The sequence below is a fragment of the Wasmannia auropunctata genome, unplaced genomic scaffold, assembly GCF_000956235.1.
Source record: "Wasmannia auropunctata unplaced genomic scaffold, wasmannia.A_1.0 LD336095.1, whole genome shotgun sequence".
Classification (NCBI taxonomy): domain Eukaryota; kingdom Metazoa; phylum Arthropoda; class Insecta; order Hymenoptera; family Formicidae; genus Wasmannia; species Wasmannia auropunctata.
This window is the reverse complement of record NW_012026795.1, coordinates 3,409,182-3,435,197: the sequence shown is the minus strand read 5'-3', so window position 1 is coordinate 3,435,197 and position 26,016 is coordinate 3,409,182. Positions and strand designations below refer to the sequence as shown.

The 26,016-nt window shown below is 33.9% G+C and overlaps 1 protein-coding gene and 2 long non-coding RNA genes across 6 annotated transcripts; 2 read left to right on the top strand and 1 right to left on the bottom strand.

The window, feature by feature from the left end:
• LOC105462743 (TBC1 domain family member 24) lies at positions 1-26,016 on the bottom strand. 4 transcript variants are annotated; one of them, XM_011709576.1, is made up of 12 exons: positions 25,368-26,016; positions 14,122-14,588; positions 13,650-13,838; positions 13,114-13,238; positions 12,425-12,571; positions 11,567-11,701; positions 10,949-11,167; positions 9,566-9,595; positions 6,636-6,722; positions 4,451-4,609; positions 3,937-4,166; positions 1-3,871 (listed from the first exon to the last, which is right to left on the bottom strand). In XM_011709576.1, exons 2-12 carry the CDS (start codon positions 14,486-14,488, stop codon positions 3,730-3,732), a joined length of 1,830 nt encoding a protein of 609 aa, XP_011707878.1. In that variant the 5' UTR covers positions 14,489-14,588; positions 25,368-26,016; the 3' UTR covers positions 1-3,729. The 4 variants fall into 4 exon arrangements, with proteins under 4 accessions (XP_011707878.1, XP_011707880.1, XP_011707879.1 ...); XM_011709578.1 differs by lacking the exon at positions 6,636-6,722; XM_011709577.1 differs by lacking the exon at positions 9,566-9,595.
• Positions 4,000-5,407, top strand: LOC105462741. The gene is made up of 2 exons (XR_976110.1): positions 4,000-4,091; positions 4,464-5,407. It is a non-coding gene; the product is annotated as an uncharacterized LOC105462741 (long non-coding RNA).
• On the top strand, positions 17,481-20,670 carry LOC105462742. Its single transcript, XR_976111.1, has 3 exons — positions 17,481-17,841; positions 20,271-20,365; positions 20,462-20,670. It is a non-coding gene; the product is annotated as an uncharacterized LOC105462742 (long non-coding RNA).

The window sequence follows — 26,016 nt, the reverse complement described above, 5'->3', positions numbered from 1 at the left end:
TTCAATATAATACATATATTTTATTATATACAAAGGAATTTGTTACATAAAATTCTCATAGTCATACATGTAGGGCGCGTGATAGACAACTGGTTATTTTTCGATTAACCCTTAACCCGACTGCCCTAGAATTTTTCATTAAAATTTTACGCCAAATCGATTGTTTCTTTAAGGGCTCAGACACGGTAAAGAAATGAGGATATTAAATATTAGGAATTAGGCAAAAGTCAGAAACAGACACAATGAGACTTTTCATCCTACTTTTGCTTAATTCCTTATGTTCAATTCCTTGTTCTTTATACCTCTTATTGTCTGAGCTCTAATGTTGCGCATGTGTGCCTATCAATAATAACTTAACAATTGACAGTAACAAAGTAGTGCACTTGGCAGTAACGCCTTTCAAAGATTTTAACATTAGATATGTAGAACAATAATAAATGTTGTATAGAAAAATATATTTCTTATATATATAATAAAATTGAATTTTATAAATTGAAAAATAATTTGCATATTTTACTATATAAATAATATTTCTGCATGGAACACATACTATTTCTATATAACAAGCGAATATATTTTTTATATGTCAATATAAAAAACATTTTGATATATACAAAATAAATATATTTTATACAACATAAATTATTTTCTAGAGTATATTTTCGATACACTACCTTATTTATAAATATCTTGTTTTACAAATCGAATTTATAATGATGTATATAATATTTTTGTATACTTAGAACGACACCTTTGTAATAATTTTATAATTAGAATATAAGATTGGCAAGATTATATCCTAATTACGAAATTATTATAAATATGGATTCTACGTAAGCATTGAGCAATTAAAAAATAATAATCACTATTCAAACGTGTATACTCTTATATTCTCTTCATGAAAAATATAATAGCTAAGAACCCAATCGTAAATATTCGAGTTAAGGGTTAATACTTTCAATGCGAATTTTCATCAGAAAATTTAATGAACAAACACCAATATTAAAAATTAACTATTGTAATATAAATGTCCAATTTTGCGAATGTAAATAGTTTGTGAAGCACAATCTTTCAATTAATTCGCATTGAAAATTAATTGCAAATTAATAGATTAGATTACGAATTTATAATTCTGTACTTGGAGATCATCGGGATTGTTGAATACTTAAATAATTATATTTTCTTAGACCTTCAGATTATATTCAACAATCCTACACATATACATTTTTATTTTATTTACACTAACATAAAGTCAATCTAGCGTTGAGCTGAATTCATTTCAAAACGTCGCACTTTTCCTGCAATAATTAGAATATTATATTGAATGTTAAAGAACTAATAAACATTCCCGGTTAACATACAAACATTTTTCGGTTCTCACATAAATAAATGGTTATCTCTCGTAGTTTCGGCAACTTTTTCACTTCATTCCGCATAATTCTTAACACAAATTTGACATACTTATGGTCCATCCTGTATACAATCTACATATACATATACGCGCAGCTTACGGCATGTGTACATGTGTGTATGTGTGTTGTATTTTGTGTGTGCGCGTGTAACGTTTTGTTTATGAACAAAATCTGGATTCTTCCGCTTCTAACAACTTTATTAAAGCTACAGATAACAACAGTAAGAGATAAATAATCATTACAATAGATGTGCGTGTACACGAACATCAATAACGAAATTAACGACAAGCGCAGTTGAAACGATCTGCGAGACGGTACACACATGCACATATATATATGTATACTTATATACGTATATACACAGGCGCATATACACACAGTACATGTGTTTTTTACATATATATAACATATACACATATAAATAAAACACACATACACTGTATTATATATACACACATATAACAATAATTCCTAGTTTCAATGAATATTAAGTATTCGCTTAAACGAATCAGCGTGCTCTTTATATATATACATACGAAAAATCGCGAATTTCGCATCGCGACTATATGGCCTTCAACGTAGCTTATTGTCGAAGCTCGGTTCGCAATAAATGGCTAAATTTTACGGATTAATATATATTGTTTCGTTTTGTTTCTCAACGACGGGCAAACTCTACAACTTCTAAGATTGCAGATCCGTAAAAAAATAAAAGAAAAGTTGTTTAACAAATATTGTGTGCAAAGTATGGGCACTATGAATAACTTTTTAGAGCAGAATATTAATAGCTCGCAATCAAAATAAGTAATATCACTTTATTTTAGAACAAAAGAAATTAAACAGTCTGGTGTTGATGCTGTAAACGAAAATAAATTAATTCTATCTAAAGGAATAAAGAAATAAATGGGATTATTTCGAAAGAGTATTTTTTTCTACTCAAAACACACACACTGCATGCTCTTTGTCTGAATACATTTTTTGTCTAATCTTTCAAGCAACAGAATTGATGGCATTGTTTCAATTATATTGACGTGATCAGAAAAATGAATAAGAATAAATTTTGAAATACAGCGAATTTTAATGTTGCAGATCAAAATTTATCTGATGTTGAATTTTATTTAAGAGTCACCCGCCATCGAGTCGTCTAGATATACATACAAAATTAAGAATGATCATTGCATGCTAAGTGAAAGAGACGACAAAAAAGAATAATCTCAAGCGGCAGAGAAAACGCCAAAAGGTCTAGTCTTTCTTTTCTCGTCTCGATATATTTTTATAAGCAATATTACTATTATGTAGGCAATCATGGATATATATGTTTTGATATACCAAGGTAATATACCAAGGAATGTCTTCAAAAAGACAGTATTTTTTATTAATAGAAACATGTCGTTTTATTTGTCGTGTGTGGATTAACAAATATCCAAAGCTGTTGAAATATTGCCTACAATATTTTGCAACTACACCACCGACAATGATCATTACGACAAGCTACCTGTTTTGAGAAACGTAGCTTTAATTGTTTCTTAATATAAGTATACTTATAGACTCACAAGACGTTTTATGAATTTATAAGTCATTACTATCGATTAATCACTACCAACAATACTTGACAATTATATCATTGACGCACAATTGCTCTGAAAAAGTCATCACTATAATTATTTTTTAAGTCATACATGAATCGATGATTACTTCATCAATTATTGCCACCGATAGTCGGTAGATGTACAGCTGGCAATAATTGTCGTAAGTAGTTGCTATTTTGTAGAGTGTATCTTGACGCACTGTACTTTGTGAAATTTGTTCGATCTAAAAAGACAAAAATACTTTATTTGACTGCGTTCAGATTATCCGTATACAAGAGAAGGATATTTGCTTTATATATTCATTTTATTGTTAATACTTAAAAATTTTTCAACTGATTGATTTATAAATTACCTATTATTATTTTGTCTTACTTAACTATTATCTGTCTTGATCAACTTATTACGTTATATAATACTTTCTTAATCTTTTTTTTTTTGCAGTCGCACACTAGAATCAATATTACAAATCTAGATCTAATAAGATTTAAGTTTGATATGTAATAAAATGCAAAATATTTCTGTATACAATCATATGAAATATTTTTGTCCTCTTATGTAATGTCGGGGCAAATCTCGCATGTTCCTTGCATATGAATTTACTAAAGAGAGAATGATACGCGGAGACATTCATGACATATAACACAGTGTTTAGTACGTATATGTAGAAAGAGAGTCACTAAATGGCAGTAGGGAATAAAACAAACTAATATACACCGCTGTTTCTTCCCTCTTCAGGCACCAGAGAAGCCATACACCTCCAACACTCTAATCTCGAAGTCACCACTAGCGCAGAGGGGTGGATTGTTAAAAGTCGAACGCCGATCCGTCTTGCCGAATCTTATATTCTCGTCCATCCAGATCGCCTGACCGTCCCTGAAATGAAGCGACAGAAGTGATAAATTGCTGCAACATGTTTCGTATTTATATCAAAAACTTACCCGCCACCGATCGTTATCATCTTCGAATCAGCAGCCATAAATAGCTCGGCTGAATGATGTACTCTGGAATCATTGTGCGATGAATCCATCCCTACCCAAGGATACTTGGCTCGTTCAGGATATAAACTGAACAGGAATGTCTCACCGGTACCAAAGTATGCTTGTCTTTGACCTTTATCATCTTTCAAATTACGTTCGCACCATCTAGTAGAACAGTAAGCTCCAAATACCTGGAAACCGTAAAAATTACAAAATAAAGTCGCAAAATAAAACATTTTGGAGAGCTTAAATAAAATATCTAAATAAATTATATTGAAAAAAACATGCTAATTATCTTGTTTCGGATCAGCCTAAAGATTTTATAATACTTTATAGAAATTATTTTATACAATTTTTAACGCATGCTAATGAAAAATGTATTATAAAACTATCGAAAACATGCAAAAAAGTAATAATTTTAAATATCATTTGATAATGCATTTAAAAAAAACGAATATTTATTAATGATACTCACCTCATTATTACAGGTTTTTATCATCAGAAGGGTCGGTTCATGTTGCTCAACTCGCACATAGAACGTCGTCAAGGAACATCCATGTTCTTCGGTCGTGTATAACAAGATGGGCTGGTACATCGTGATCCTCATCGGTAGCCATGACCATAGGGTAAACAACTGATAAGTAAACAAATTCAAATAATTAATTGGACGTAAAAGATGGTTTTATAACTGTGCAAACATTAGTTTCTAATGGTTCACTAATAATTTAAGAGGAGCAAACTAAATTACGATAGACATGCGCTTTACTGATAAAATTAAATTAAAATAATTATATCAATTATTTTATGGAAAAGTACAGTAATTGATATGTAAATATAGATTGAGCTCTTTATGTCTTTTTGAAAAATTCGTTGTTTGTTTGCATTTCTCCATAAAAATACTTTATAAGAACGAAAAAAATTAGCTAATCTTTTTTTTTTTTAAGTAAAGACATTTTTGTCTTGCATTCATTTTTACTGTGTTTTTCCATAACGAAGCAAAAAAATATCGAAAATTTTCTTATTAGCAATCCTTTGTTTTCTAGATAATAATAATATAATTATTAATTAATCATGAAAGATATAATTATGATATAAATATGTGTGCAATATAATTGAATAGATATTTTTGATCAAGATATCAACTATATGTTGCAAAAAACAGCTTAACATTTCTTTTATAAGAATTAATATTTGTCATTTCATTATTTTTTTATGCGTAAATTATTTATAATTAACAATGTACTAATAAATTAATATATACCAATTCGTAATTATTCTAACATCATGGAGAATTACTTTCTCATAATCATCTACATTTATATACACACACACATATATGTATATCTACATAAAAAAATATAGAACAAAAAATTACGACATTTCCTATTTGTAATATTGCTAACATTTTAAAATAAAGAAACATCAATTCTAACAAAATGTGTTTCTGTCTCGTTTGTGAGATCTCAACAAAACACGAAGGAACAACGCTGATATGCTGGCGAAAGTAAACATCCGTATCTTTTGCAAATCAGTGCATAATATCATTCGTCATGCAACAGTCAAAATAGCATCAATCGGTTAGAGATAAAAATACAAATGAATGTTATCGAGACGTCAACATGGATTTTTGCGCTAGCGATGATAAATGTATTCTTTTTAGATGTACGTTTTGCAGTTTTTTTTTCTAATTTTCCTCTTTCAATCTTTCTTCCTCCAATACAAGGAAACATTATAACGACATTTAAATTTAAATCATCTGTTTCATTTATTCTCAAATGAATCCATTTCCATTTCAAATGGTGCCTCAACTCGTAGGTTTCGAGATTCCTTAGCGCAACGAAAACCTTCTCCGATCATTCACCCTATCTCAAAATAACCATAAGGATTACATAATCTCTCTCTACAATCATATAACAAAATATTTCGATGTTACTTGGAAACATTCTCGTATATACAGGGTTTGACAGTAGAGTCTGGCGATTTTTTCGAGCTCGTTGTAAAGGAGTGGCAAGATTTAAAGAAATAAAAGAATAAAGTAATAAAATAAAATAATAAAAAAGAATAATATTTCAGTATTGTCGCTTCCTTTATGAGTTTAATTGATATTTAGTTCTAAAAATAATATCCGGTAGATTAGCATTTCTACATCTAACAATTCTTAGTCTTTCATAAAATTTTTTCAATACTGCACTATTTAATAAATTTCCATTTTAATTCTCACTTGTGTTATTTTTCAGGGTGGAAAAATATTTTGAGATTTCGTTTTACATAGCTTTAATTCACTGTAATAAATCCAAGAATTAAATCAAAGTGGATATAGTTATTGAATAGAGTAATAAAAAAAAATTTCTTATGAAAGACTCCTAGAAGTTGTTAGATGTAGAGAAGTGCTCATTTGCAAGATTATTAGAATCTAATATTATAAATAAATAGTAAAAAGATTATTCTTGTATTTTATTTATTACTTTAGATCTTGTCAGTATAACAAATTCAAAAAAAATCGTCAGATTCCACTACCGAGCTCGGTACATATTTTTTTCAGGCGATTACATGTACACCAACGACGACAATATAGACATGCCACAGAGTCAAGACCTACGATTACTTGACGGAGCTTTTGAATTTTAAGTCAATGAAAGTCGACGGCCGTGAGTACTTACATCAGGCATGTCTAGGATCTGAGAGCATATACTTTGTATGGGGTAAACGCCCATTGATAGGGCGCGTGGTCCAGGACTGTGTGCGCCCTACACACCCGGTACAATTTAATCCGTCATTCCAGTCAGAAGGCAGCACAACACAAGACAGCACAAACACGTCAGTTACATCGATGTACAGTGCCGAGCACTAATGGTACCATGCGAACTTTGCATGTACCCACTGCACAAATGTTCCATGGAGATATTGGATAATTTTTTTTGTAACGTAAAGTTACACAAAAGAATACGGGGTGTAAATGCTACGTTTACTCGATACGAATAGCCGCACAGAATTTCACAAATTAATATTGACCATCCTGAACATTTTAGAGTGGTGTAAAATCCCTAATTTTTCACTACAATCACATCGCATTATGACATCAGAAGAACAAATATCATGTAAATGTTTTTCTTGCATTATATATCGAAATAAATTCTTTGCATGCTACAATTCGATGTATTAGATGGAATTTATGGATTTACATTTATGAAATGTGCCGAAGAGACCCTCCTTTGATCCGCGGATTAACAGACAATTGTAAATCTTGATGAATTGTTACAATATTTCTTTTCTCGCATAGTTGATATAAATTTTTAGAGCATAAAATTCGAATGCAGGATCTTTCGAAAATGCTAAGAAATTTATGATCGTGAAACAGAGCATAATATTATCAAATTAACAACATTAACATCACAAAACCTGCAATGAGAGTCCATTCAACATCATATTTAATACTTCTCTCTCCACAAATTGTTTGTTTTTTCTCTGTTAATTTATTTCATTATCTAATGACGATATTAACAAATAATGAATATATTCCCATATACATATATAATATGTATTTATAAATGATTCGCGAATTTAATAATTATTAAATATATTATATATAAAACAGTTGTAAAAGATTAAATTTTTTTTATTAAATATTTTTAATAAATTCAAATATTAAAATATTTGTAAAAAATATTCAAATTTATATTTATAAAGATATTCAATATAAGTGTATTATTTTAAATTCCTTATTTTTTGTAATTCAATAAAAAAAAACCTGTTTTATATCAAGATCTGATTACAATATTATTATACACAATGATAATAAACAGCCAGTGGATTTTAAATGTGTAACTGTTTAATATGTACAAAATATTCTTACATCGTAACCACATATTGGCTTCAATATTGTCGAAATGTTACAAATCTTTTTAAGATGTTGGTCAGATAAAATAGAAGGCGATATTGATTTCCGATATGATAAAAGAGGTGCCCCCGATTATATTAGGATATACGAGGCAGAACGTCCGAATAATTTTTAGTCACATGGTAAGCTTGCGAAGACGATCTAAAGATATTTAAAAGATGTAATTTGAAAAAAAAATTATAATTTGTTCTACAAATTTTAGTATTTTGTGTCTTGGACTAAACTTTTGTGTCCTTAAGTTTTATGTTAAATCTCTAATTTGAGAGTAAAAAGTCACTTAAAGATTAACTGAAAAATATGATTTTGATATCTGTTTCTTTGTTTCTGTTGTGTATTAATAGAAGTACAAACTCTCGTAGCATAGATTTGAAAATACAGAGAAACATGTAGAATGCTGCTTTAATGTTTTCGAAGAACAAATATATGATGAATGTGAAGTTGTATCTACGGAATTTTCTTGCATGGAAAGCATCTTCCAAAAGTTAGTATAATACCTGAACCGATACCACAGTCATATATAAAAAAAACAGGGTTATAAATTTATAACAGATAACACTGAAAGGAATGAAACTAAACACTAATACTAAACGCTCGCCAAGCAAAGCTCGATTAAATCATATAACTGAGATGAGATTCTGTTTTCCACATACTTGTATTATACTTTCATGTTCCCAGTTTTCACTTCGTTCCCAATTTTTTCGATTAATATATTAAAAATACAATCAATCCGTGAGTTTATTACGAGATTATAAAGCCTAAATTACAAACTAAAGCTCCAAAGAAATTCGTTTTTTTTTTTTAAGACTTTTGATCACACTTGATGCAGCCATATTAAATTATAATATTAGAAATGAAAAAAATATAAATCTTTTTCTTGCATACATCGAAACATATTAATCTTTTTCACATACCTTTAGTTGTGTTTGATTGAATAAAATTGTAAAATGGACCAAAAAGTAGACAAGCTTTAATCTATTATTAGAAAATATTCTTGTTAAAATTGTACAACGAATATGAATATTTGATATTTTCTCTGGCTCATTTATTAATAAGGCATAATTAAGTTCCTCTGGTATACTTTAATAACTTATATTATTGAATACAAAATAAGATGCAAAAAATTGACTTATTTCGTATAACACAAGAAAGATTTATAAGTTTCTTTTTTCTAACTCGTAATCTAATACGGCTGCAAAAAGAGGCTACACCAGCCTTAAAAATCTCAGCAAAAGAAGGAAGAAGAAAGAATAACGCGTTGAACGAATAAAACACAGTTAAATCTGAGAAATTTCTAATTTAATCTTTTAATTATAAAAGTTGCTGGATTATTTATTTGTTTGAACACTGATCTTGTGAGCCGCTATAGATAATTCATGATTGCAACCCGCATTTGATACACGCGGAGCCACACTGAAAAAGCCAGCGAGAATTTCACATTATGCGTTGCAGTAGACATTGCTGACGAGAGTATTGGTTACTGGCCGCGTTGGGAAAATATATTAAAGGAGTCATTGCGGATGGATAAATAACAGCAACAAAGCTGGCAACGACAAATGTATGGCGATGAGTGAGTACGTGTAGAGTATGAGTGTAATATAAAATGATATCTCAGAATATAAAAGGGGGGAAGTAATGGTGGGCAGAGCACATGAAATTGACAACACATTTCCCAAAAATATAATTATACGATACCCTGTCTTTGTACGTGTCTTCACATTCTTTCTGAAAACAAATGGAATCATTGAGAGATTCAAAGGCTTACCGAACCCTATAAGAGACTACTTTAACACGCTGGGCTGTACAAAGCGGAGATTGAAACCAGTACACAGGATATTCAATAAATTGCAATACAACAAACTTGAGAAAGCAATTTTTTGTAAAAAGAACCGTTTAAAAGAATATATTTTTTTTGCGCAGTTTTCCAGAGAGATTGCTTTGAATATAAAATATAAAAGTGTATCTATTTGACTATACATATATTTACATGTCAAACATGGAAATTTCTTGTAACAATTAAAGTAATGAATTTTCAATGTCAGAAGCGTACCATTATATTCTTACCATTTCTTATCAAAAAATCAGTACTATTGACTTTATTAATTATCGGCACTATTTTTGGAAACTACGCAATCAAGATAAAAATTAAAATTTAATAAATAATATTTATCAAATATCTTTTAATCGTTTTTTTCACAAGAAATTGTTTTCTTATGGATTATATTACGATTTACTGAGCATTCTGAAATTTCATCGAGTTAAAATTTGGATATCGTAGGCATGCAATAACGATTCTTACGTTTATCCGTGAGTAAACGAAACGCGATAATCGGCAAAAGGCTTTTCTCGCATACCTGTAACATCGAAAATCGAACTCAACGAAATTATATCGGTTTCAATTCTCATTACAAAAAGAAATTATACAAAATATCCCCTAGGATAAGCAACCCCTTTCATTCCTTAAATTAATAAAATAGATGGGACGTAACAAGTAAAGTTTATACTTAATAATTTGAACTGTCTTTTGTTTTAGGAAATAAAAGAGGATAGTAACATATGCTGAAATAATAAAAAAATATTGCATACCATGTAAAACTATAAATACTTCATATTTGTACCTGTAAAAATTCTGTCAATTAAAATTACATCCTACATACAACACGATCCTACATACAAATTTCAGATGTACATACTCATAAAAGAGTTTTGCTTTAGGCGGAATCCAATATTTCTGTAGAAAATAGTTTGATATGTTCTATTTAAATTTGTTGTTAGTTTCAATATATTTATTCCATTAAAATTATCTTAATTATATCATTATTTTTTGATGATTAAATTTTTTTATATTAAGCGAAAATGTGGGTCTGTTTGCTAATTAGTGGGCTCGCATATAGATATGTAGATACACGATGTGCCTCACAGTTTCGCGATCCTTAAATTTCATGTATATATTCTACTAAGACATTGCCGTATCTGCTGATATATTATTGATAGATAAGTCAATAATCAGCAAATTTTTATCAATAAACTCAAATAAATGTGGAACTGAGTTAAGGAAGAAATAGATAAACAACATACTTCTCGTATTGTGAGTGTGTGTGACATCATCTGAATGTTGACTTGGGACTGGCTGGTGGGTAGATTGTCTGTCGAACGTGACCTGGCTAAGGATCGGGGCCCTGTCAGGACGCTCTTGCTCTTGAGAGCCATTTCCGTGCGCAGAAATACTCGTGATATATATGCTGAGCTGAGTCCGCGTATCCCAAAAGCGGTGCGCAGAAATTTAGCGGGTGTCACCTGAAAGTTGATAAATTATCATTTTTAGCAGCGTTCCTTAGAATTAAAACCTTGTAAGATTAGAAAATATCGAGCAAGAAATATATACAAAAATTTTAGCTTAAAATTTATTATAAGTATGAAAGATCTTAGATAAAATATTACATATTTAAATAATTTTTATCCTACTTCATATTTAAAATATTTCTTCTGCATGCAAATATAACATTTAATTTTAACTTGAAGAAATTGATAACGTTTAACCTTTCTTTTGCTATCTAATAATTATATATATTAATTTATTTGTGCTTTTCAAAGTTTATTTCTTGCCACATAATAAATTAGATTATTTAAATAAAATCCGTTTAATTTTTATAATTACTCTGCTAAACACAATTTATTTAAAAATTTGTTACTCACTGGCATTTGTCTGCAGAATTTCGATAGAGCAGCATCTATCCCATTCTTCGAAATCTCATTCATCCATTCAGAATTCTGCGGCGAAGAGTGCTTATAAAATAATAAAACTATAGCCATAGCAACCCGATAAAAGACCTGAAAGTAAAAAAGAAATTGATGATAACTTAATTACATCAATAATTGTTGAAGCAATATTCTATTACAAATCGTGTCCAAAAAGAACAATTTTATGCACGATATTGCCAATGCTCAAAAATGCTTGCAAAACAACTTTCCGCTGGCACTGAGTCAAACGTCAAATTTAACATTTGTCCTATTCCTAGAATATAAGTGCATTGCTCAGTACACATAACATGCGGTTGATCTTTATCTGTTGGTTGGGTAAACGCCAATTTTTCTCGCACTCTAATATGTGCGATAGATGGACGGTTTCACGTGCTGTTCCTCGAATGCAAGAACTAAGGTTCAGAATTTTCCGGTTGACGGACGGCTCAAACCAGTTTGAACTCGGAATTTACGATAATCGAGTTCTAACAGTTCAAACTGCTTTCTCGAAGCTTAAATCGTTCTTTATACAAGTATTTAGGATGTAAATTAAGAATATTTATATCCGAGCGATTCATACAATTGTCTATCATAGACCGAAATAAAAAGCACAAAAATGTACATTTGTTTCGTAATCAAAAATGTACTTTTTAATTCGTAATTTAATGTGTACTACAAGTGTGCCGACGAATTGTTCAAATTTCAGGCTCGAGCTATTAATCATTAAATAGATACCATGTATCGCGTGAGTTGAATACAATTTATGAAAGCTATTCATATAGCGTTAGCGATCAGATTAAAGCAATAACTCACCTTAATGCCTTCATGAAGAAAACAGTCCATAACCCTGACTAGATGTTGAAATGGAAGAAGTTGAAGAATCCACCAGATCCAGTCCATGTAGATTCTTTCTGCTCTTGAGCCGGAGCAATGTCTCGCTAAATGTACAGCAGCTGATTTCTTAAAATCGTAAATTTGAAAAATATGCATTACACATACATATGTCGTTAGACATCGATTACTGCTGGTAAATTTTTTAGTAAATAATTTAATCGTAAAATTAACACCTCTTTCATACCATTTTAGTAAATATATATCGATCTGGAGTATCAATTGGAAGAGAGATAGACACATAGATAAAGAAGTTTATTTTCTACCACGAGATAAGGTACTGAGAGGCAATGAAAAACACGAGATGTCTCGCGTAAAATATTATACGAGCCATTTTCTCCGAAAATAATGAAGATAGCAATAAAAATTTGTTTTTCGTTTTTAAGATTTATTGTAGAACCGTGATTATCTTTAAATAAAGATGTATCATTAGCGAATAATAAATTTATAAATAGATAATATCAGTTTTTATGATTTTTTTTATATTTATTTGTTTTATATTAAATAAATATTTGAAACAAAGTTTAGAAAAAAATAGAAACATAAGCAAACAACTCAGGAATAAATATGAATATCTGAAATCTAAAGTTTAGGAGTTTATTGTTACTTACAACGTGTTTCTTAGTGATTTGTTCTACCGTTTTCCACGTAACTTCATAAAGGAGTTTGGTTTGCGTGATGAACATTTTCTCTTTGGCAGCTACCAAAGTAGCCATACAGTGGTAACATTCCTCCTCTGAAAAATAACATTCCCAAAATAACATAAGTAGCGGTTCATAAGAAGTAAATAAAACCCTTATCATAAATTTGCTTATTTTATACCTCAACACACTGACGTATATAATAAATAAAAGATGTATAAAACCATCATCCACAAAAATTGTCACACAGAAATAATACTGTAATAATTAATAATAAACTATTTATATAAGTAACTAATATTTATAATTAATAATACCTCTATTCATTATTTCCGAATAAAATAAAAACATAGAATACCATTTTCTCGTTCACGATTTATTTTTTTCGAGAAAAATAAAGACTGAAAAATTAAGTTGAATGTAAAGACGCAATACTTCATTCAAGCGAAAAATAATTCTTGTCATCTTTCACGTGTCAAGCTATTATTAAGTTATTGTTCATTTACCTGGCACAAAATGCAAGAGAAGCGCAGTTAACGGATAAAGGGATGGGCTATATGTGATGTCAGGACAAGCGTATCCCAGTACAGATACAATTCTGTCCGCCACGTTTCTGCCTTTTCTTGTCAAATTGTAAGACAAGCAATGCGTACTATCGACGAACGGCGGTAGCATAATTGATTTTTCTGGTAATTCTGCAAAACAAAAAATTTCAAATTTTACATCGAATGCGTCGTCAGCACTCTTTTCAGCAATTACAAACGCAATTACTCGCGAGTTCAGTAGTCATTTTCATAAGCGTGTTTTTACTGAAAGAGCGTTATAAATGTGTAAAATTGTATAAATATACGTTTAATCTTATAATCGCGTCTTATATTTCGTCGATCCTTTTATAATCGGCACAAACATTCTGATAAAAGTAGCATAGCGAAAATATACAGGTCAAAGATTCGCGGGGTGTTAAATGTATTTGCTAACCTGTCGTTCCAAAAACCTGGTTCACCATGTCCCAATAGAATCCGTCGAGCATGTTCTTGCCGAGCGCGTGCTGGTCGCAGAGCGCCGGCCAGAGCTGCGACCTGATGCCGTTGTTAAGTGGCCAGGCGTTCTCCCGTATGATCAGCTTCGCCTCCCGCTTCCTGCCGGCCTGCAGCAACGTGTTCACCTCAGCGAAAGTCTTCAGCGTCTGCTTCTTGCTGGTAGGCGACTCCGGCTGGATGACAATGTTGCTGGTGTCGACATGAGGTGGGAACGCGTCGTCGATGTCGGTGACGTTCGTCGCCTCCTCCTCGACCACCGACAGCGTGTTCGGCGAATTGTCCATCGGGGAGGCAGTCACTAACATCGCTTAACAACTACGGCACGAGATTCATGGCGGCCGCTCAGGCGATTTTTCACACACCTGCCGTTGCCTACGTCATATCTTGGGACGTTTCAATTTTCATCTGAAAGACAAAGAAGGTTCAAACATATGTAAGTGGAGTTCGAAGACTCTTGGGTAGATAGATATATATAAATAGGATTTTGGACTATTACTAGTAAATTTATCTTACAATTAATAGGATAAAATAAAGGCAATTTAATAATATCCTGTTACAAAGATGTAAAAAGATTTATTTATATTACTTATATGGCAACATATAATCAAACTTTTACACTCTCCGCTTTATATTTATATATAATATTTTGTTTATATGGCAACGTATACAATTGAACTTTTACACTTTGTTTTATATTTTCTTATTTTCTATTATTTCTGTTCTTGCTATTTTCTTCCACTACTCCAAATTTGGATTTCATATTCATGTAGATAATAACATAGAATAAGAATGCTATTATTTGCATAATCAATTTAAAATAGGTCTGGCAAAAAAATATTCAATGTCATTACTACAAAGAGGCAATTTCTTTGCATTTGTAATAGGAGGAAAATTTAAAACATTACTAAATAAATTACCTCACTTCAGCCTGTATTGCAAAAGAAATAATAAACAATTAAATTTTCTTTTGATCTCTTCTTGCAACAGATTGCCTCAATTACAGCCTAACATTATTTATTTTGTCTGAAATTCGTTTGCGGACTGGTATACACCCCTTACGGCGCCTTTAATTATTTAAATCAACGACTAACTTCTTGAATAATGTAAATAATGTAGCATTTTGTTAACCTGAACAGAATTTATTTTTTGTTACTTAATGCACGAAAAAAAAAATTAGATTATTGGTAGTGAATTATTATACATAATTACAAATTTTGCTGTGAGCAAAATTCTGCCGATTGAATTGATCGTTGATTAATTAATCGAGTTTAGCCGAAGTCACCCTCAGGCTCGAAAGATACAATTTTATTTTAAAACTGATTCAACAAGCGGTTATACTACGGCTCAACCCTTTTCTCGCTCGCTCTACGACACGATTAAACACGTCCGAGCGACGCACGTGATTGCGGCATCGCTTGAATCTCGTAAACCCGCACGAGCTCCAAGATAATGTTTTAGCGCTTACTGTGCACATCTGTCGCTATCACGTTGCAACAACATCCTTCCCTCCTGGCGTCGTCATCGCTCGCTCATATTCGCTCACTCGCCCGGGTAACCCGTCGCGCGACCGAAATCAATTGTCTCGTTGTAAGGGTGCCAGCGTAAACAAGTGTGGCGAACACACGTATATGCGGCGCACCACGTGCTCTCTCTCCTTTTTTTTTTCTTTCCTTTCTCTCTGAACCGCGCGAATAATTCGGACCCTCGCGCGCCACAAGTGGTACACACGGGGTCGTGAGTGCCTCGGCACATGAATCTGCATGCATACCGAGGCATATTTAGAACGCATTATTTGTATTCAGGGTGTAGGGTATTCAAATTTTGTAAAAAAATTTCCTGAAAATTCCCGGATTTTCCAGGAATTTTATTCAAAATTCCAGGTAAGATTAGAGAATTTTTCAATACAGCTTTAAAATAAATTAGGCACTAGGAGTTTTAATAACTTATAGAACTTGATGCGTGAAACAATTTAATCTTCTTATATGTACAATAGTTACATCTCCATACGAAATTTTTCAAACGTAACGAAAGATTTTGTATGGAGATGTAACTACATCATGGAAATTAAATTGTTTCATGCACCAAATTTTGCGTTATTAGATTCTTAATGCCTGATTTATTATTTCCCGATTATCGTTTTTTAAATTAAAGAGTCTTTATATGGTATATGTCAATTTTAAAATAAATTAATTTTCAATATCAGGGGCCTTCGATATGGGGCCACGTTTACTTTCTAAAGGGATAAAATTAAATTTTAAAAATTCAAAAAATTTCCCTGAGTACCAATAAAATTCCATGAGAATCCATGATTTTCAAGGGCAAAAATGAAATTCTCTATTTCCAGGTTTTCCCGATTTTTCCTGGTAGTATCCACCCTATTATATATATTTTTATATGTAAAATATAATAACAGAATATTAATATTATTTTTATTATTATAGAAAATTAATTGTTATCAAATTATATATTGCCGAGTAACTACGATGCGCGAATATTTACTTAAAATATTTAGACGAAGGTAGGCGTGCCCCGAATACGTTAGGTATTTGCTCGATATTCGTGCAAATTCATGTGTTAAGGGATTTACAGCCCGGTGCGCCCATTACACGTACCAGTAATTATGAAAGTGATCTAAGTAAAAAAAATGTGAAAAAATCTATCACTGACTTCGTATTACGTCGATGCACATCATAATTACATAGAACTCTTCTTCAAAAATAGTTGAGGATTGAAACACTTAACGTGTTTTGTGCATATAGTTGTGTCATTAAGAATTCAGTTCACGTTTATTTTGACAACGATTTAAGTCACTTTCTGGCAAACTTGTATAAATTCAATTATTTCCATTATATACGAGTACCAGATCAACGACGAACGAAAAATATTAAGACTTGATGATTTGTTAACGCACATTCCGCCAATTTCTCATGAATATTTTAAAATTCTAAAAATATTAGAAACTGAAAATTCTATTAGCGAGAAAAAAACTATAGAAAATATTGACAAAAATTGAGTAAACAATTATAATCATAAAATGTAAAGGGATGTTTTTTAAAACTTATTAAATAAAATTTATTATTTTTTTGGTCATAAATCATTTTTAAGATTTATCGTTAATTTTAAAAATCATTTGAGATAATGGAAATCATATTTATTTACGAACTACTCGTTTTACAATCGAAAAGATTTACAATGTAGGAGTATGTATTTTGAAAAGTATTTTATTATAAAATGACAGAATATTTTTTAATACACACAAATACAAAAGTTGAAATATATCAAAATATAATAGAGTATACGACTCACGCCACTTTCATAATCATCGGCTCATTGTGACTGTTCGTTGAAAAATTGAGAACATTTATATCTTGATCGATTAATTTAATATCGCGTACGTCTAGTGTGACATTCAATTTTTTTTGTCTCATTTAACCTTCTTCGTACACATATCAAGCACACGCATATACAGCTGTCAAACCGTCAGAGAGTTGTTCTGAGTCATGATGCGGGAATATTAATAGCGATTTTGCGGTGCTACCTGCACTGCTCTGCGCTACACATTAAATAAAGTTGTAAAAGTAAAATATAAACATCCTAATCGACGAGAAATCACAAAGGGCCATTTCAACCAAATTTAATCAGCAATTAATTCAAAGGGGTAAGATCGTTCGAAGCCTCGTTCAAAGCAAAATGTTTAACTATAATAGCTCAGTCTAATCTAATTTTCTTTCCCAAATATTAACAAAAAATTAATAATTCTTTCAATAAATCCGTATTAGTAAAATAATGCATATACTAGTTAATCACTGATTACATTATCAAGTTCTAATGTTCATACTGTTTTATTAACTCAAATAGAATTGATTCAGTTAATCGGAATTTAATCAAAGCCTCATAAGATGTGGTTGATTGAAAGAAAATTATATCATCGTGTCTAACAATAAATTGAATCGTGTTATTTAATTTCAAATATTTTTTCGATAGTCACTGCGAAAATAAAACTGTGAATTCATAATTATTTCGTGCTAATAAAAAAACACGTTGTCTTGATCGTTAAAAAAAAAAAAAAAAAAAAAACAACTTCAGGCAATGACCTGTCATTAGACACGCGAGCGGCTTGGCGGAGACAATGAATACATAATATGACATATAATTAACGCGTGAGGAAGCTGTCGCTAATAATAAAGCAGCTCAGCCAGATGCGAAAGCGAGCTGCTGTAATCTCGATGTATTTAACGGTTATTAATAAAAAGCGCGTGTTATCTCTCGACCAGTAACACGCGTTCAGCGCTTATCAACACGCCATGTGCTACTCGTGAGACACAAACACACACATACACACATGCAAATAAAACACACACACATAGTGATACACAGTGATGACTACAAAGAGACTTTACGGATAAAGTTTTAAAGTTTTTTCTTAATTATTTTAAAACAATATTCTATAATGTGACACAAGAACAAAATTTGGTAATATATGTTTAGAAATATATTTCCAGTGTTAGCCTTTGCTCGTAGATGCGCAGAAATGAAATATTTTGCTTATCTACGTGACACACATGCGGATCAAAGCGCTTTTTAGTGCAACTGCATTCGAGTTCTTATCGGCCCTTCTCTTATTACCGCGATATTACATCAAGAGGATATTTCTTCTATCCTGTGCTGCTTTTATTCTATGTCTCTCTCGTTCTATTTAAAAATCTTACAGGTGTTGAAACATAGTAAAGATGTCGAAGACAGTAATTCATGTTAAATCCCCTCTAAAACCAACGCCGATGTTAAATAACCTGTGGTCGAAAGAGAGTAGCGATTTTAGGACATCCCGTATATATAGAATGCGCGGGCTTGTGTGCAGTTGCTGCCGTAGATAAATATTATTGCAAGTCCCGAGCGCTCCGAACCACTTGATAGTATAAATACATCGCATCAAAGGCGGAGGCAAAAGGCAAACGCGCACGCATTGCATTGTCGAATACGCAAAGTGAAACGGGGTGCCAATTTGCTGCGCGTTTCCCTCACGGTGCTTACCGATATCTTCGTCCAAATTTTGCGAAGAAAAACACGTAGGGCCCTAAAACGTCACGTTTCTCGGAAAAAAAAAACGATAAAACTGATGATTTGCGTCCGGTCATTTCGTATTTCCAATCGCTCCTCCCGAGCTCGATCGTGTATACATTTGTCATTCAGCGCGTGCATGGAGAATGCAAAGCAGCGGAAGAGATCGACGCGAGAGGGAAAGTGATTAAAGATAAAATGGACAATACACGTGGAGACTGTAGAAACAATGCTGCGCGTAAAAAATATTGCATGAAAATCTCACGGAAGAAATTGATAAATATCAGATAAAAGGAAATATTAATTTTTTGTTACTCAAACAAAAAAAGACTACACTGAGAGGCAGCAAATTGTAGATTAGAAATTTTCTTTTCTTTTTGTTCTTTCTTTTTATCTTATATAGTTCATTTGTTGCAATTGTATTATAAATAAGCGTGCATCATCCAAGTAAATTTGTATTTTAAAAAATTTACAAATTACGATTATTTCGCGAAGTTCTTCTCAATTAATATTCCAAGTGTAAAATGAAATAGTAAAAATATTCTAAACATACAGTTAATTAATTTGAAGGACTTAGGTTCGTAAGAATAAACCAATTATATACTGAAGTAATGCCTATCGAGCCAACACGGATGTTGATGTGTATTAATTTTTTTACAATATCCAGCCACACGCAAACTGCAATTTAATTGTTACAAGTGGATTCCTCGTGTAACGAACTGTGTTTTAAGACCAATGAATATGCGGCGCGCAGTTTGCGTGTGGCTGGATATTGTAAAAAAATTAATACACATCAACATCCGTGTCGACTCCATATAGGCATTACTTCAGTATATACAGTTAATTATTTATAGAGCATACACATTTTAACAATGATTTTAATTTTCGAACATTTTATACTGATATTTTAGAACTTCAAACTAGATACACTTTGAATTACACGGAAATCGCTTTTAATTACCGAGATCTTTGTAAATCATTTCAAAATATTCGAGTAAAATTCTCCACGCTGCCCTTTATTCCCTATAGCTATAGAAGAAACAAAGCTCAAAAGTTCAGCCTGACCTAATTATCTTGTGCGTCTTTAATTTTTTATACTTTGCATGGGGAATACAGAAAGAAAAGTGAGTTATAGACGTCATGACGTAAAAATTACGTCACTTCGAAGTGACACGTTTTGCGAAAGCAGAAACGACCTGTACGCTTAATTTAAAATACAGCTGACTCAGAACTTCCATTCTGCACAATGCGGTCCCAAGATCAAGGTCACTGGCGAGGTTTAACGTTGTCTATAAATAGATGTAAAAAAATCCTCGGATAAAAGGCGTGCCTCTAGGCGGTGATGTCTCTCGCGGTATCTCGTGCGACTATATACGCTATACATCATGGAAGAGCAGCGCGTCGGGTGAAGTGAGCAATAAACAACGAGCAGTAGCGTGCAACGCAGCGGCGGCGGTCGCGCGCGATTACGCAATGCCGTGTAATTTCAGTGCGCGAAATCCAAACGGTCGGGATTCGGCCGCTGAGAAATTTCGCAAGTGCCAAACGGCGCGCGCTCGCGCGAGCTCGCGCGGCGCGTCTCGGCGCTTGACCTTGGTTCCGACAATTCCGCGAGGATCATCATTCTACTTCTCGTGGGATTTGTGCACGCTGAATAATTCATCAACGAGCATCACGGCAACGCTATAGCCCCCGGCTCGACTAACGAAGTGCCGTACGCAATTCGCACTTAACTCCCCTCCAGAGGATTAATAATATTTATGATGGTGTTCTCGTTGAACCGGAGGTCGGGTTAAAGACCAGAAATTTAACATATCGTAGGATAACGACGTTGAAATGTACAAAAATCTTGTAAGGATGATTTTGACCAAACCCCCATTAATTTAATCGGCGATTAATTCAATCGGCAGAATTGCTCACGGTAAAATTTCTAATATACTGCAGGATATAATTTGTTGCCTCCAATTTAATTTTTTTGTGTGTCAAGTGACAAAAAATTCTATCTAACAAAATAGTATTCGACAAATTAATCGCTAAGTTAATCGAAGTTTTCGGTCGAAATCGGCCAAAATATATAGGCAAGATGTCAGAATTTATAGGTACAAATAAGGCCATAAATGCATTAACGCGTAAAATTGCACACACATTGCGTACTTCCTGCCTAAAATGTTCGCGCATCACAATTGCTGGCTATTTAAATCAACGATTTAAACTTTATCTTAAAGCAGCTGAAGGCTCATATTTCGTAATTTGATAATGTCAATGTTTGACAAATAAACAGGAATAATATAAGAAACAACTGAAAAAAAGGAGATGTTTCTCGAACAATCAACCGTCATATGTTGCGCGACATTTAAACGGGAAGCACGTGCTCCGAATATATCCGATATGCGTGCAAGTTCGAGGCATTTGTAGCTCCGCTGTGTGTGTGTGTGTGTGTGTGTGTGTGTGTGTGTGTGTGTGTGTGTAGGTGTCCTTCGAAGTTACTCGTATCGTTAAAGAATTAAAAAAGAAATGCGGGTGATTTAAACTGCGCATACAGTCTGGTGTGTAGAACAGACCCCTTCTTCTCGGTTACACTGTCAATAATCCACCTTGTATACGCACGTACGGCTACGTACGTTAACCGTGTCCGGTGCGCTTGTACTCAGTGAACATTTTTTTTCCCCGCAGTGCCTAAGGAAACGTATACCTTTTACGTTTACATAGTTAATTTGCATGGTTCAATAGCTTCACGCTTTGCAAAAGAACGGAAAGACCCGGCGACACCGGCCGCGTGCCGCGATGTGGTGTCCTTGCGAACGGCGCGATCGCGCTAGATAACCATTAACACACGTGGTTGTACACGAGACCGACCGGAGAGAGATCGGCCGGTTAATTCACCGCAAGAGTAACGCAGCTTCACGCAACCCGAGCACCAATGACGGAATGAAATTCCCCGCATTTCTTTGGCGCGGGCTGTTAAGGGAACAAACGGCAAAACGTTCAATGGCATTTTTTACCTCGCGATAAGATGCAAGGTCGATCGAAGTGCCCGAACAAGCGAGATCCTGAGTTACCGATTGTAACGGATTGGTTGAATCCGTATTTGGCTTAATGACTGGTGATTAAGACAGCAAAATAAATTGACAACGTTTAAACGCGAGACAATTTCATTTTCTTGCTTTTCTAACGGTGTGTTAAGAATCACATTATCCATTACTGGAAGCAATAGATATCATTTGTGTTTGATTTTAAAGCATAGGAAATACTCAGCATATCGATATAGCCTTATGAATAACTCTTTGTTCGAATAAAGTCATTATATTTTCTTCGATTGTTATTATATTCTTAAATCATAACTTATCTGTTAGTATTTAACTTTATTTAAATTAGTGGCTGAGAAATTCTTTTTGCTATGAAATTCTGTATTCGCGAAATTCTGTGTTGCCCATATACGAATCTCCTTCTCATCAAAAGAAAAATTTTTTATTTAACAGATCACGCGAGTCCATTAATGCAATATGCACTTTTATTCGCCTTTAAACTCTTACCGCGTTTGATGAGCGGAACACGTAGCGAAAGAAAAAAAAATTCATCTGTGGAAACTGTACGATGCGTGACTTCTTTTACATCCGGTATATGAAAGTGCTAAATGGCCATTACCAAACGTCAAGAGCGTGAAACGGCTCGTTAACGTTAGCAACAGCCCTATAGTATTCCTCTCTGTCTCGTTGTACCTATAAACGAAAGTCCCTGAAACGAAAACTGCCTACTTCCGAGCAATAAAGACCGAGCAATGCCGTAATCATCGTGATTTAACATTAGCTCGATATATATGTACCGGCGCGGGGAGCCATCATATAAATGAAATAATGTTTGCATATCGAGTCTCCCGATTTTTGAAAGAACATTAGAAATCCTCATTACGTGATTTCAAGGCGGTAAATGTAGTTTCCGCCGCGTGTCCCTATATGCACGTTACGCGTTGGCACTCTTACGAGGTTGAAACGAGGTCTGTGTTCTTCGTAGCTACGCTCTGTTATATTTTCCACTCTTACAAAAAATAGATATACATATAATCAAATAGGAGGGAAAATGAGAAAGAAATGAAAAATTGATGAAGAACAAATCGACGAATGTTTTTACGAAACAAAGTTTTCCTATTGAATATCTCACATGAGTTTATCGCGAGAGTTCTTGTCGAAAAAAAATAATTGTCTCAATTTTGAAACGGAGTGTGCAAAAATCACGGTGGTGTTTATTGACAACAGTCTGTGTTGACGTCAATGTTTTGAATTTAAACAGAATTACAGTATCCTAATTTCGTCAAGTTCAATTCTAAATATTTCAGATGTTACGATGGAACTCTCCTATCCTAACTCCCCCTTTATTCTGGAACAGCTGTTCCCCTGTCAAGTGGAAGTCTTCTCTTGCATCGCTCTCCCACTACGCCGTTTGCCACGTGACCGCATGGCCATGCGTGAAGTGAGAAAGCGAGCGACAGACGGAGAGCGAGCTATGACATTTTCGTTGATCGTTCAACGCATGTTTTTCGTCGGGATAAGACTTTGGAGATTAAGCGGCGATTCTAGAATCTCCTAAAGCGAGGAATAGCTCGGTCTGAATGATGCTAGAACATTCTACTGGAAAAACACACGAAATCTTTATATAATCATATAGTAGCATTCGGTTTCAATTAATTTAAGTTTTGTTTATATATATATATATCGTTCATTTGTTACAATAACGACATAAAAAGTTGTCATTTATTTTAGTTGACTGCAAAAAAAGAACGAACGAATAGAAAAACTTACTGCTTCTCTATAATCAGTTAGTACATAAAAATTACATTTAAAAATTAATTTTGCAAAATTTTAATGATTCAAAACATTTAAATTTTTCTGGAAAACTGTTTTTTTGTTTGTGTCATTATTGTAGCAAATGAGCGATATGTAGACTGTGTTCCATAATTTTTCAGAAAATAAAAGAAAGTTAACTAAAACAAGCGAATTCAAATATTTGGGCACTTTTGCTCAAAACGAAACGGTGGTATAATCCCTTTTTTGTAAAGAGAAAAATCGCGAGAGCAAAAAGTGGAGCAGAAGATAAGAGACGACTTATGTCCATTTCTACGAATGCAGATTAGCTTTAATCTCAATTTAACTAACTCTTAATTTTTTCTAATTCTTAAAGAAAGGTAAAGAGCGAATTAAACCGAGATTAAAAATTATAAAAATGGAAAAATGGAGTCCCTTATATAATCCCTTACATCCATAGATGATGCAATTGAAACGCGCACGTTTCTGACAAGATATAAAAATAAAATAAGTACGGTCGGAATCGAAAATTAGCTCAGATATTTTTCTTTCTCCGACTATTGTGTTTGATCTCTGCTCTATATATCCCCCAAGATATTTTATTAAACGTCAAACATGCTCCGGTATGTGAAAAAGTATCTGGGTCATTTTAACGTCATATACACACACATGCTCAATTTTAAAAAGGTCACCAATGTAAGAAAGAATGTAATTGAAGAGATAAAATATATATCATCTGTGTCACTTTAATATAATATTTTTCGACTCCAGTGGAAGCTCGGATCGCTTTGCGTGATGAAGTTAACTAATTTTTATGAACCTGCGCTCAACTGGTAGTTGGTACATACACTTGGCAGGATTATTACGTCATTAATCGCTGTGGGAGCGATCCAAAAACTTGCTTCGATCGAAAAGCGCCGTGTATGAAAACTGGCAACTGATAGGGAAGACGAATCGATCCAGGGGCGATCGACCCCTGGGCGGGACAGTCAACACTGATTTTTCGTTTATCTCTATACTGGAGCCAGCCACCGATTACGATGCAAAATCCATCGTATATCTTTATTTTTACCAGCGAGTGCGCGTATCTCCGAAGCCCCTGAATACACGTAGATATTCCACTTGAAACGGGCGAGAGGTAAAATAGAGAATCGCGGCCCCGGAGAAACGAGCGGAGCCGCGGCAGTCCGAGCGGATACACGCAATTCGGTACAGTGCATGTTTGTTACACGACGCTGGCGTATAATCGGGCCGAGGATAACTTACCGCCAGTCTAGGTACATATACTTGCGCTCGCATTCACATCACATCGGCGATGCCGGCCTACCTCGAGAAGCACGACGAGACGCCAGCAGGGAGGTCCGATCCTCGTGTCGAAGCGTGGCATGCAAGCTAAGGGACGAGCCGCCCGGCGCGGCACGGACGCGGTGGTGCGTCCGCCCGTGCGATGCCACTGTCAACGTAGTCGTCCGAACGTAGGTCTCGGCCGAACCCCCGAACGCACGTTTCTCACTTCTTCGCGCGATAGCCTGGCGCCGCAGGTCGCCTCCTAGCGCGTACGCGACAGCTCACTTGCCGCCTGTCAGGCGATTCGATGAAGAATCCGATCGTCGGGCACCACACCGACTGCCGACTGTCGACTACACTCGGGATCGCGGGATGTTACTTTGTACGCTACACGTCTGCCTCCTGCCCAAATCGCTCGCTCACTCGCTCGCGTCCGCGCGCGCGCGCGCGCGCACTCGCGCGTGTTTACTTTGCGCGTAATCCTACGACGTGCCGCGCGCTTAACGCGTGCCCCGCGTTCCCTCTCCGGGTCGCACGACAGAGAATCGTTTCGCGCGTACGTACCGCTGTCGCGGAAACCAGCGACCGACGACGACGCAGCCAGCTCGGTCTGTCTTTCTCTCTATTTCTCTCTCTCTCTCTATCGCACAATTGCAACGCGTACGTCCGCGCATCACGCGCGTACAAGG